The following is a 14128-nucleotide window of genomic DNA, read 5'->3' as shown; positions in this document are numbered from 1 at the left end:
AAGAGCGGCTTTTCTTCTGCATTTACTTTGTATTCGTATTTTCTGTAAGCGCTGAAAAGGCTACAGGGACAGTTGCCTTTTCCCCTGCTTTGTTCTTCCCTTCACAGCCATGTTAGTGACAACTTCAGCAGCAGCAGATGGCATGTGGCGACATTGTCACAACGGAACTAGTTGACACTGTTAAATTTGCATGGTCCTCAGGGCAGGGATTAGGCCTTTTACATGTTTGTACAAAACCTATATGGAATAGATGTTTTTAGGCCCTACTGCTGTAATGCTGACAACATACACGAAAAACCAGTGCTCTGCTGTACAGTGATGGCATGAAGGAATTGCCAGAAGCTGTTTCACTGCATGTGGATAGAGACGGTGTATCCTTATGGAGGGAGAAGTTGACAGCCCCTGGAGGAAGGACAGGTCAAGCAGCAGGAAGCAACACAGCCCCTGGAGATAGTTGCAGAGATGAGTGCTGTGAGTTGGGGCGGCACCCTCACTGCCTCTCACCCAGCACCACCGCTTGCCCTCTCTGCTGGGCGTACGTGAGACAGGCAAGGATGAGTCTTCAAAATGCGAGTGCACAGTCCTACACTGGCTGCTGAGCACGTTGTTGTACAGAAACGTCTTGGGGATTTGGGTGTAGATATTGGAAAGGAGTTGGGCTGTGAAATTCCCAGGGGTTCTCCTGTCCCTGATGGATGGAAATGATTGTTGACAGCCAAGCTGAGCGCTCACTGCTCGTGTGGGCTAGCCAGGGGAAGCTTGCATCCTTAAGAAGAAAAGAAATAAGGTTGTTTTGTCAATTCTGGAAAGCGAGGGGGCAGGCAAAGAAAAACACTCTTTTTTTGACCCCTGCTTTCTAAAACGAGGGAAATCTGGGAAAAGCAGCTTAAAGCGAGAGCGCAATCTCTCTAAACAGGATCTCACTGCCTGAGAGCATGTCACAGGAGGTGAAGAATAGATGGATTTGGGGTTTGTTGCGTAAGGGAATTAGTCTGTGTAAATCCAACTTTAAAAAAAAAAAGCCTTTGAACAACAGTATTTTAACAGCGAAAAAGGCCAAGTTACATTGCAGAATGAGAAATACGGGAAGCACCATGTCAGCTCAGCCCAGTGATCCTTTCTGGCTGGCATCCTGTTCGCTGCCGGCAGGAGTCAAGGGCTTGCTGGAAGGCTCAGGGCTCCCAGCTGTGGAGAGTTTCACAATGGCTTTGCAATCAAAAGCGGTATGTGACCCTTGAAGTTGGGTGTTTCGTTAAAATGTGCAATTATTGCATTAGAAAAAGGCTTGATGGAAGATGCAGTGTTGACTGGAAATGCAGTTTGAACTCAGAACATGGATGAGGAGATTTAGAAGGGGCACAGGTATGAAAACGGATCAGATTTGGGACCGGATCAGCTGTTCATCTGAGCAGTCCAATACCCGTGCCACACACAGAACCATTTCTAATCTTAAGTAACAAACAGAAGAACACGAAGCCGTAAGACGGCTCTGAGAGGAGCCGTTTCCCACTTGCACTGTGCTAACGGTGGTACTGTGGTATCGCCTACCGCAATAAAAGAACGGCTGCAAAAATAAACTGAGCAGCCTGCATTTGTCCCAAGCGTGGAAGAACATACCTTTAATCTTTCTCCAGGGTGTCAAGTAATAACTGCTAAGCTGAGTTTTTTTCCAATATTGTAGAGTAGATTTTAAATGAGTATCAGACACAAGTACTTCTCCGTTACTTTTTTATTAAAGGTTAGAGGAAGTTGGCCTGCTATATAAGGCTTCATGAGAGAATACCCTTTCCGTTACCCAAAAGGCTATTTTTGTGCTAAAAGTAAATGGATGTTTTTCTAGGCCACTACTTACAGGAATCCACTGGAAAATGTTCATACCTAATACTTTAGTATACAGAGGCTTAGGCACCTTCCTGATTTCAAATTTTTGACAATGTAAAATACATGTTTTACCTTCTCTTGCAGGAGCTGTCAAACACTAGAGGTTATCAGGTAGCAGATGAAATAGCTGCCTTTCTTGGCTCTGCTTTTAGAGGTGGTTAGCGAGATAGCCAGAGTGTAGTAGGTTTAGAACACACTTAAAGCTCGAGCTCACACAGCAGAGGTAAAATAACTAATTAACATTTGGAGACCATTCTCACCCACTCTAATTTGATGAGTTTTATATTACTGCAGTGTTCAGTGAAGGAAGAAAAACTAACTTGTGGAGCAGCAGGTATTCAGTGGAGAAACCTTGCCCGAGCTGTCTTTGTGCCTGTCTTCCAAGTAATGACGAAGGGGCTATTTTTGTTAAGTAGAAGCACTTAAACCAGTGCAGACACATCAAACTTTTCGTCACTAAACTGAACCAAACTCACCCTTGGAGCCAGAGAAATTCTGTTTCCATGAGTGCAGTGGGACCCTTTTGCTGACCTTGTGCCTGGCTACTCTGGCTTTTCCTTGCTACCCTCTTTTTACTTTTTCCAAGTAATTTTTCTTGGTCTTGAGACCCCAGCACCTGCCACAAATCTGAGAGCACAATACAGACGGAAGGCAGCCTCAAGCCACTTCCCTCAGCTTTTTAGTGAGTCTTGTCTTTTCTTTTGAGATCCATTTGATTCCAAGTATGGTTACTGGTATATATCCTAGGGGGAAAAAAACCCAATAATGGGGGACTAGTGGGGAGATGCAGAACATATCCCCCTTTTTGTTTGTGGAGTTACATGCCTCCTGAGCAGACAACAAAAACCAAAGCTGGTACTGCTGACTTTGGCCAGCTGGTTGTGAAGTCCTGCAGCACAAGAATGGTAGAGTTGTTCCTGCTGCCTTACCCTCTCCTGCATGTTACTCTGTCCAAAAAGTGAACCACTCCTGTCCAGACTGGAAGAGCCATCTCTCGCAAATTGCTCTTTAAAGCTGTTTGCTGGCTTCTCCGTTATTGCTGGTGCAGTGGCATCTGTTGGTTTTGTTCGTGAGACCACACACAGTCCTGCACAACTTGAGAGAAGAGTTTGCAGAGGCAGTTGTCTCTTCAGACGAAGTGAGAGCCCCCAGGTCCTACCTTTGCTGCTCTGGTTAGTGGAAAATTATCCCTTTACCTTCCCAGCCACCTTTATTTTAGATTTTCTTATGAGATTTGGACTGAGCTCAGGACCTAACTTACTTTTCCCACTATGTTAAAAAGAAAAAAAAAAAAGGGAGGGGGGCTGGCAGGGAAGAACCTGTCAAATAAACTCTCTTGTGTTTTGGAGGATGCTTTCTGGCTGAAAGCACAGGGGAGGGTACAAAGTATGTGGGGTGGCTGTAGAGTGGGGAAGTGTTGGGTGTGCTGTGTGTTAACCCAGAATCTGTCCCTGGTTTGCTCTTCTCACAACAGGTGGATGCTGCAGTGACACCAGAGGAGCGCCACCTTTCCAAGATGCAGCAAAATGGCTATGAAAACCCCACCTACAAGTTCTTTGAACAGATGCAGAACTAGGACACCACAGCAGCCTCATGAGTTGGACAGCACTGCCCATCGGTGTTCAGTTATAGAGTAATGTGGAAAGAAAGAAAAACACTCTGTTTTATTATTTACTCATTCTCGCCTTTTGACAGCTGTGCTGTAACACAAGTAGATGCCTGAACTTGAATTAATAAAATCAGTAATGTATTTTCTCTCTCTTTCTCTTTACATTTCAGTCTTTACACTACATTATTAATGAATGTTTTTTGTGTACTGTAAAGAGGTTAGCTGTATTTAACTAGTGCATGGATAGATTCTCTTTCCCAATTATTTATCATGTAGCTCCTTAGCCAGTTGTATATTATTCTTGTGATCTGTGACAAAAATTAAGTCCTAATTGAAATATGCTTTAAGAATTGATGGGGGATGCTTTCTGTGTCTGTGGGGTTTAGCTGCTTCTCTTTGCTGACCATTTTTTTCTGATCACTATGCATTTTAAAGTAAACCAACATTTTTTAAAAAGTATTCCGGATGAGTTACTGAAATTCTTTTCCTCTGCAGCTGCATTTTATTGTACAGATTGTTGCGCCTGCTGTATTAGTGATGTAGGAATCATGGGAATACACATTCGTTTCTTTGTGCCTGTTTTATGTGCACACTTTAGGCATTAAAAGGTAAACTTTATTTTCTTTTCCATGTATCTTTTTGATCTTAAAAAAAAATTAAAAAGAATCCCTGTTAATTGTGAGCACTTCTGGGGGGGAAAAGTGCCTGCTGGTCGAAAATTAACAGGGATCCTCTGCAGGATGATTGTACAGAACCATTGCTTATGAATTGATAGCTTTCTACACTGTGTTACATAAATAAATTAAGAAAAAAACTTTTGGGCAAGAGTTTTCTTTGGAGGCAGAAAACAACGATTTCTGAAAACCACTTAAACAGAAAACATGGATGTTCACACTGAGAGAGGGTGGGAAGGGATTTTCCTACAAGGATCCTGGCACCAGAGCCAAAGGAAGATGGCAGCGAGACAGGGTGGGGAGTGAGGGGCGCTGACTTTGGCACACCTGCCCCTCTAAGACATTGTCTCTTTTTTTGTTTTCTTTTTCTTTCTTTCAGTTTGTATAATAGTGTTTTAATGTAAATAAATACATTCCTGGAGGAGCCCTGTTGTAGTGGTGTGTTTCTGTGCCAAGCAGCCACGTGCACTCGTGCAGAGGAGCACATGAATGAATAATTCCTGCCTCCCCATCCATCCCCAGGAGTGACTTGCTGGCAAGCCCTTCTCTTGCTGCTGCTGCTCTGCTGCTGTTGCCTTCCCAGCGAGATCAGTGCCCAGCAACAGGCCTCGCCAGTGAATGCAAGGAGGAGCCTCTCAGGCTGCAAGACCATCCAGCCCAGTACTGCAGCATGACAGCAGGTGCCCAGGAAGGATAAAACAGCACCAGCAGTAATTTTTTTCCAAAAGCTGCAGGAAGAGCGCAAAGCCATTGGTGAGCTGTGGTACATACACCTCAGCCCAGCATCATCTGCCCGTTGCCGGCTAGAAACCCAGCTAAGAGCTTCTTTCAACCCCTCCATGCAGCACGGGGAGAGAGCAGTAACCCGTGCCACAAGGCTCACCTGCCGAGAGAGGCAAGGACCCCTCAGGCTGAGCCTGCAGGTCAGTTGATGGAGCTACAAGCCGGGTTATGGGATAAAATTGGAGGTGCATGTTGCATGAAAAAGAAAGCTATTGTTTCACTGCAGCAAATGGGTTAGATGAAGCAGGACTGAGAAATGAAATCTGGGAGTAGAATAAAGACAGCAAGATCTATCCAGGGAAAGCCTCTTGTTAACTCAGCGTGTCTGCAAGCCGCAGCAGCCTCTTCTCCAGCTTTTGTCTCCATGGTGAGATGAAGCATGACTGCAGTGTGCTGCACAGCTCAGGTGCGTGGATGAGTCACTCCATACCTCCACTAAGAGAAGATTGCAGTTTCCAGCCCTGTCGCACCAACTCATCTTTCCCCATCCATGATCTTCTACAAAACCTCGCCTGTTCAGCCGATTTGTTTGCTGTCTTGGGATATAGCCATGCTGGCTGGCTGACCAGGAGGTGTGTTCTTTCAGTAAGGGGACAGCCAGGGCAGGTGGCTGTAAGGGGACAAGCCACCTGCAAGGACGCAGGACGGTGAAGAGGAACCTGGTACTCTGAACCAGTAGGAGGAAAAACTGCAGAGCTTCCCTTTGCCTGTCGCAAGCAGGTGTTCATTGCCTTCGCTCTCCCATCCCCGCTGTATCAGGGGAATCCAGTGCAGGTAATCAGAGCCCTGGGAATGGTTGGTGTTAATTGCAGGCACTGGAGTACCAGTGTTCTGTAAAGAGCTTGCAGAATGTCCCCAGAGGATTGACCATCTCCAGTTTTGAAGATGGACTGTTTGGGCCAGAATAATGGATGCTGCTGTACAGAGGACTTCGGGTCCCAAATTCCTCCAAAAGAACCAATTTTTTTTTCTTTTGCAAATATTTAGGGTTAGCATCATGTCTGTCTCTGTAGGTCTTGTTATGTAGGTCGTGTACCCCCCTAGAAAGGAATATGTAAGACTTATCTTACCTATTATAGAAAAAGATCCCACTTTGGGGGGAAGGCAGGATGTAATTTAATTTAGTGCAGTCTCATTAAAGGAGCATTATCAAAATTCCTTTTAGGAGAAGCTGGAGTAATCCATAAGATACAGAGGGCCACTGGCCTTTAGAGCTAAACCCATTTATAATACCATAATCCTATGCAATCCCAGTTATAGAAAAATGCAGTTGCTTTGAACAGTAATTCCCAGACAGTCAAGCTTCCTGGTGTGGAGTTACTTGTCCGGTGAGATGCTGGTGCTGCTCTTCCTACTCATAGACGAACTGTTAATTAATCACTCGATTTTAAGCACTGATTAAGCGGTCGGTTTTTGTGATTCCCTCCACACAGGCACACTCCTGAAAACAGGTAATAAATGCACGCCGTGACATGCGTATGAAGCACGTGAAGGGGGAGAACAAAGTTCCTGAAACTTCAAGAGGAACACTGCGCGGCTGCTGCAACCCCGACAGCTGCCGAGCAATTCATCACAGTTCCCAGGTAACAGCAGCAGCAGCCTCCTGCCCACCTCTAGCCGTGCGAGCTCCTTATTGTGGAACAGAAGCAGTTTGACAGGCTCATAAAGCAGAAAAGCTGACAGGGGTCAGTAGCTAAGCACCTCACTTCCAAGCAGAGGATTGATGGGGTATCGCCCACTTCAGCAGTAAACCGAGCAGGGCGGTTGCTTGCAGCTATGAGGCTGGAAAAAAAGTCCACTCCCCAGCCCAGCGGAAATTACTCTTGGGGGAGGGGGAATAACTGAAAATATCGCTGGCTGTTGCGTTGATACATTTAATGAGAAAAGTTTTCTAGCCTACGTCCTTTTAACAGTATGGGGTTAGGGAGCGCTCACACTGCGGGTCCGTCAGCAGAGCTGGTGGATGTGGTCCCCGGCAGGGGGGAATGGTGCTGGGCTGGGGTGAGGGCCAGCCCCAACTTCCTTGGCTGCTCACAAACCTGCTGCCCTGTGAAGATGCAGGTGCTCCCACTCTGGCGGTTTGCACAAACCCACTCGGATTAATGAGTGATGCATGGTGAAGCTTCAGACATTATCGGGCACATACTAGAGACGCCACTCAAAAAAAACATGCATTTATGTGCCACATTCTGCATTCAGTACCTGGCTCTTGCTAAATTCGGTTCTCCAGCTAAGGGGTGGCCTAGGAAAAGTAAACCAAGGCCCGGTGTTGCCCTTACAGAGAACAGCTCACAGCGACTCTGTTTTCCATTAGGTCTGTCACGACCCTCGCTCAGCTCTGAATTCACCATCCTCGTTATATCTGCACTTACCAAAGCAATTTTAGGACCATTGCTGTGTGACCAAATGGCTCATTTTTATTGTTTAAACTAATGGATTTTGTGGGTGGCGGGTAAGCTGCTGTTAAAATTTCTCCAAGCAGCAAGATTGAAAATATCCTAGTGACATATGAGAACAGATTACAAATAATGCTGTGTGCAGCGTCCTGGTTGCGTTCCTCTGCAGTTTTTCCACCACTTGAAAATGAGGGTCTGCATTTGGTCAGGCCAGGATGGCTTTTCCCTCTCGTTGCTTCCCCGTAATTCTCTCTTCCACCTTCTTCCTAGAAGCAAGCACTAAATCTTCCCCGCAACTTTCTTTGGTCCTGGGAACTTTATTTGGCTGACTATACAGAAAAATCTTTTAAGGTTCCAAATATAAATATTGGGATTTATATAGAGGTGATAAAATAGTCTGGCTTTAATGGGATCCTTAGTTAAAGCTGAATTTGGACACTGAATTAGAGAACGAGTCTCCCCAGCTAGTGCCTCCCATGTCCGTAACCCAGTTTCTCTAAGGTAGCTCAATGGAGAAAAGCATCCACGCTGGTTTCAGATCAGCTATCACCTAGATCAAAAGGCGGACATTACTCTTTTGAAATGCTGCTAATAAATAAATCTATAAAAAGGGGTAAAATTAGCTAGCATAGGGCAGACACCCTCCACAGGGGCTGACCAGCACCTGCACAAGCAGGTCCTTGAAATAGCTGCAAGACTGCTGCTGGTCCAAAATGGGACATGGCAATTATGTGTGGTTTGAGGCGCTGATCTGATGTCTGATGGCCACACTGAGTCCCGCTAACTATGCTCAAGTGCTACTGCAGGCTATTGCTCTTTGGAGCCTTTCAAGTGCAGAATCTTTTTTCCATTTAGTTAGGATGAAGGCTGGGAGAAACAGATAAAATCCCATTTCCCCCATATGCTGCTGCTTCAAAAAGGGTTTATGGAAAAAGCTCTGCACTCCTCTGGACCATGCATGGATCTGGGAGCAAACTCAAGCAGTGGTCATGCCAGGCTGGCAGGAGGGGACCGAGCTCCAGCAACGTAATTTGATATCTAGACCACTTGAAAAAAAAAAAAAAGAAAAACAACCTAGAACAAATAAATACTGCAGAAGCTGGTTAAAAGTGGTCGTGCCAGGCTGGCAGGAGGGGACCGAGCTCCAGCAACGTAATTTGATATCTAGACCACTTGAAAAAAAAAAAAAGAAAAACAACCTAGAACAAATAAATACTGCAGAAGCTGGTTAAAAGCTAGCTGGCCCTTGGGGAGGAGGCTGTAGCTGCTGTGGGTCTGCTCATGTGCCCCACAGTGGTGGCTCTGGCTGGGCATGTGGCTGGCAGAGTCTCTTGTTACTGTGTTATGACAGCACCTGGCTGGGATGAAACTGCAAGCCCAGGGCACCCCTGAGGGCTGCTGTAGGGAGCGCACTGAGCTCTGTGTCTCGACCCACCTTGCGGCTGTGCCCACCCGTGCTGGCCACACTGAACACGCTGCTCCTTCACCAAACATTATTGGCCCAGGGGCTCAGCTGTGGGTGTCTGTAACATTCAGGCGTTACAGGGATGCACCAACATCTCGGTCTAGCTGGGATCCAGCCCAATAATGGCATAACGTGTTCGATGTTACAAAATCTTATCAGCAGTAGAGAGGACTGGAATCGTACTCCATGCCTTACACTCGTGCTGCCCAGTGACCACCTGGAGGGACTGTAAGGGCCAGGTCTGGGGAGATGAACCACGGCCAAACCGGCTTTAGTATCCGGGCAGTTACTGTGGAGCCCCTGGTCTCCTGTGGAGCCAGTGCTCTCTGACACAACACTACAAAAGATGATCATCACCTGCCTTGCAGGTATGATCAGTAGAAACCCCTTATTTGCAACAGAGTAAAGTCTACCTAGAGCTGACATAAATGATGAGCAACAGACTGAGCTGCAATTAGCCCAGTCTTTTTTAAATTATCATTTGTACCCATTACCTATACAGAGCGTGGTGATACGGCGTGTCTGTCGTTTTGCTGGCGTAGAAAACCTGCGTTGCCAAGGCAGCATTTGGCCAGTTTTGGCAATAGGGTTGCTAGAAAATCTGCTATGAAAGTCCATGGGCTGCCAAAACTCATTAGCCAAAAGAGTTTAGCAGTCAACAGCCTGTGTTTTGTAAAGCCTGAATTTTATATGGTCGATATAAAACAGGTATATAAAAACTGCATATAGGGAATGAAACCTGATTCAATGCCCCAGCATAGATGTTATCCTTAAAAGCCCCCCTAAACAAAGGGGAAGTCAGGAGGAGCAAGATGATGACAGGCAGCACAGAAGAGCTGCCTTCCCTCAAAGAGGGCTCGCCAAGCCTCCCTCCGCAGCTTGCCAAGAACAGCTTTCAAGATGCAGTTTTGGCCTGGTCCAGAGGGGGTGTCAGGGTGTCTTTAGCAAATCTGTTGACACTGGGGCACGCTAAGGTTCCACACCGTTGGCACTAAAAGACACACTAAGGCCTGTAGAGAGTGGAGCAACTCTCAGCCTGTCCCGGGAGAAGGAAACACCTGGAGCCAGAAAAAGATTTCATCCATTATCCCAATCCCACTTCTGATCTGTAGCTTATCCAGAAAATAGTCCCACCCTAACCCTCTTCAGTGGATAAGCAGAGACCAGAGGACACCTTCCGAAGGCTGTAGGACCCACCAATGGAGATGCAGAGTAGAGAGAGAAAAGTCTGATCTGCACAGTGTAGTTCTGGCGTGACCAAGGCTCTTCTAAGCCAACCCAGAGGAGAACAAACGGAGTAAGGAATAGCAGAATCACATAAATGGATACATAGTGTCACAGCAGAGGTCCACCTAAGCCCAGCATCCTGCTTCCCACAGTGACCCAAAACAAAAGGCTGGGGACGGCTGTAAGAGATTCCTAGATATCCACTGTGTTCTCCTCCAGGCATCTCACCTTGTCAGGAGTCCTTGAAACGTGCCAGTGACGGAGTGCGCAGTAGCTGTCGCAGGCCTTGGAGAGTGTTCGGCATCCACAACACCTGGTCCGAACAGGCATGTTGAGAACGTGTCAGTCCCTGATGGGGCTTTGGTGGGATGCAGGCACACCACAGGTGGAAACGCCACAGCAGAGTACGTCTGGCCAAGCTACCTACTACTGCCTTTGGGCTATATTGAGATTGAATGCAGAACCACATCTGTGACACAGAATCATTCAAGTAAAACACGGCCCTTTTAGGCAAGCAACACGTCCAAGGATAAACTCTCTTTAATTTGACTGAACAAATACCAGTCCCACCAAAGGACTGAATTGTCATTCTGAGCATGACTTTGATCAAATAATATAATGCTTAAGCATAATGGTTAAACAACATAATGCAAATCAGAATGGTAATTTTGCGGATTCCTCCAAACTCCCACCTTCTCTAGCTTCCTGACAGCATTAAGGAATCGGGATTCGGTGCGATTCTAGTTGAAGTTGCTGCTGAGCTCATGGTTGAGCTGAACAATTATCGTGGTTTAAGCCCACCTGGGAACAAAGCACTGTGTGGCCACCCACTCATTTCTTTCCTGCAGTGGGATGGGGAGCACAAAATATAATAAAAGGCCCATGGGTTGAGACAAGGACACGGAGGGATCGCTCACCAATTCAAGGTCATGGGCACAACGGACTTGACTTAGGGAAAAAATAGTTTAATTTGTTACCAATCAAGTCAGAGTAGGATAATGAGAAATAAAACCAAATCTTAGAACACCTTCCCCCCACCCCTCCTTTCTTCCCGGGCTCAGCTGCGCTCCCTGTTTCTCTACTTCCTCTCCACCAGCAGCGCAGGGGAATGGGCAACGGGGTCATGGTCAGTTCATCACACATTGTTTCTGTTGCCCCTTCCTCCTCAGGGGGAGGACATCCCGCACTCTTCTCCGCTTCAGCATGGGGTCCCTCCCATGAGAGACTCCCCCACAAACTTCTCCAGTCTGAGTCCTTCCCACAGGCTGCAGTTTTTCATGAACTGCCCCAATCTGAGTCCCTTCCATGGGGTGGGGAACAGACTGCTCCAGTGCAGGCTTCCCTAGGAGTCACCTTAGGGAGGAGTCCCCTGCTGTGGTGTGGCACCCTGCACAAGCTGCAGGTGGGTGTCTGCTGCACATTAACCTCCACGGGCTGCAGGGGTGTCTCTGCTCTGATGCACCATCCCTCCCCCTTCTTCACTGACCCTGTTGTCTGCACAGATGTTTCTCTCACATCCCACTCCTCTCTCTGCAGTGGGTTTTCCCCCCTCGAGTACATTATCACCGAGGTGCTAGCCATGTTGCTGGTTGGCTTGGCCTTGGACAGATGCAGGTATGACTTGGAACCAGGAAAGCTTCTAGAAGCTTCTCACAGGAGCCACCCTTGTAACCACTCCCCACTACCAAAACCCTGCCACACAAACTCAATACAGCAATATAAATTCAGCCTCTAATTCCTTCTGCCCTTTCAACAAAGCCGTGCAAATCCCATTCTGGGAAGATGCCCGTGTTTTCACACCACTGCTCCTGGGACAGAAGAGGTACAAGGCAGCAATGAGATCAGACAGTGCCCGCCTCTCCCTGCCATGCTGCACACAGAGGTAACCAAGGAAGCCGGGGGTTCCTTACGGTCTTTCCTGAAGTGCAGGCGCAGCCCCATGCACACCTACCAGCCTGGGTAACTTGGGTCCATCACTGTTTTCTAGTGACGAGTCCTGTGGCAGGAGCCTTCCTCAGCGTGTGGGGCACAAGAGGGCTCAAGCCCTCAGCTGCAGAGGTTTCAGACACTTTTTCCCATTTATCCCAGCAGAGCAGCCTGCCTACAGAGTGAGATTGTTGTCCAGCACAGGAAGGAGGCTCTTCTGATCAGCTTGTGCCATCTTACAGCATCAAGTTAACTGAGCCTGCAAGTAAAAAAGAGCTTAAGAAGGTTCCTGTAAGTAGGTATGAAGGTTTGGGTTTTTTCTTTATCCATGGGGAATGTTGTGGAGTTCTGTGTTAAAAATCAGCTTAATATAAAATAACATGGGGCAAAACCATCAGCTGTACTTCATGAACAGAAGATTAAACCTTGCACAGTTTATGGAAGGAGGAGACATACAAACCTACTTTCTGGGGAGGATTTATTGTCCTGCTTTAAGAGGACGCACAGGCAGAGCTCTGAAGCCCTAAGGATATGGAATAAATAGCCACATCCTCAGTCTTTCCTACTGGTTTGCTCCAGAGGTCTTGCCAACCGTTATCCTGATGGCAAGACCTCATCTGAGGCCTGGAAGCCAAAGGCATTTTTAAAAAACCCCACAGCTTTTACGTACATCGGTCTCCTATCGATCTGCCTAAAATCATGAGCCCTGGCACGCGGCTTCGACAGCCATATGTGAGCGCTGTAACAAGTTTAGTGGGAAGAAGGAGCGTTCTGCAGCACTAGCCGTCCTATGCATTCAAAACGTGCTTGAGCAACACAGGACCCCGAGAGTCCAGTGCACTGTGTACGCATCCTGATTTGCCGCCCTGCTTCAGGACCTTGAAGGTAAACTCACACCTCACTTCCAAGTGCTCGGCGGCAGTTGCATGGGCTACAGCCTGCTTGTGACGCTGCGGTCAAAGCACGGGGTGAGATACCTGTGAGATGAGTCCAGTCCCTCACCAGCCCAGCAGAAATCCCCAACCCCGCTGAGACTGACACAGAGCGGTGGATCATACTGCCCTTTTGTGGTTGTAAAATGGCTCTTGAAACGCCCCCAACGACTCCACGGCATGCTTGTGAAAGCAAGCAATTGTGTGTCAGAAATCTTACCGAGTTAGCATACCTAAAACACGCCCCTGTTCAAAATGCAGCGCCTGCGTGCAGGCAAGGCACCGAGAGACAAGGGTTGAGACTTGGAAGTGAGCAAGAAGATTTGCTTTTCCCCCAGCAAACTCTCTTAGACAAACAGCATGCAAAACCACAAACACAGCTAACACCTAGTCAAACAATGCTGCGAAAGGAGACTTTGAAATGCTACTATTATTTCTATTTTGAAAAAATTCGGAGCTCTTTGAGGTCTGCAGCTCTGCAGCTTTATAAAACACACAAGATTCTCAGTAACACAGACTTTTATATTTGAAAGTTCACATTTAAATCCACAACTCTGGAAATGTTGTAAGTCAAAGGCAGTAATAAAAATACCCCGCTGTCACACAGTCAGCTACATTCAGAATAGACACGTGTGGCTGCATCTCTGTGAGCCTATAGTGATAACAAACACTAAATATACGCACCGTGTAGGCAAGTCACTGTTAGCGGAATGGCATTTGAAATGGCTCCATATGCTTCCGACTAAACTCCTTTGTCAATGCACACGGTAAAGTCCTCAACATTTTGCTACTGCATAATGTTTGCTTCAGTTTTATAGTGCTGCAGACTGTTACACAACAACTCGGGAACAAACTCTGGCTCCATTAACACAAAACCGTGGATTTGTTTGTAAGTATGCTCTGATTATTTTCCTCCAACCTGGCTGCAGACTGCATAAGCTGTAAATTCTTCAAAAGTGGTGGGTTGGTTTTTTTTAATTGCTTTGACGGCCCTTAGCTGAAGGAAACTCTGGTCCAAAATCAGTGCTTCTTTAAATAATAAAAATAATAAACCTCAAGAAGCAGTGTTAGCCTTTTCTTAGCTGTGAGCAAAGGCCTTAATTAGTTTAAAAGCAGGCAAGGTGTTGTCTCCGTAAACATGTAAAATTTTTTTGTTTTGTGTTGCTTCCAGCTTGGGAGCATTCAGCTCGGGACTTCATGAATGTGGGGAGTGCATAGGTCTCCATATTGCAAAA

General features: G+C 46.8%; 1 protein-coding gene across 2 annotated transcripts in view; it reads left to right on the top strand.

Annotated features, from left to right (window-relative positions):
* APP (amyloid beta (A4) precursor protein) overlaps nucleotides 1-4588 on the top strand; it is a 109365-nt gene extending 104777 nt beyond the window's left edge. For both annotated transcript variants that reach the window (XM_010137531.1, XM_010137530.1), the window contains one exon: nucleotides 3356-4588. In XM_010137531.1, coding sequence (XP_010135833.1) covers nucleotides 3356-3457 — 102 coding nt within the window. In that variant the 3' untranslated portion in view covers nucleotides 3458-4588. The remainder of the gene's footprint in view (nucleotides 1-3355) is intronic.
* The last annotated feature ends 9540 nt before the right edge of the window (nucleotides 4589-14128 follow it).

Source organism: Buceros rhinoceros, unplaced genomic scaffold (genome assembly GCF_000710305.1).
Source record: "Buceros rhinoceros silvestris isolate BGI_N320 unplaced genomic scaffold, ASM71030v1 scaffold7536, whole genome shotgun sequence".
Classification (NCBI taxonomy): domain Eukaryota; kingdom Metazoa; phylum Chordata; class Aves; order Bucerotiformes; family Bucerotidae; genus Buceros; species Buceros rhinoceros.
This window is presented reverse-complemented; position numbering and strand designations above follow the sequence as displayed.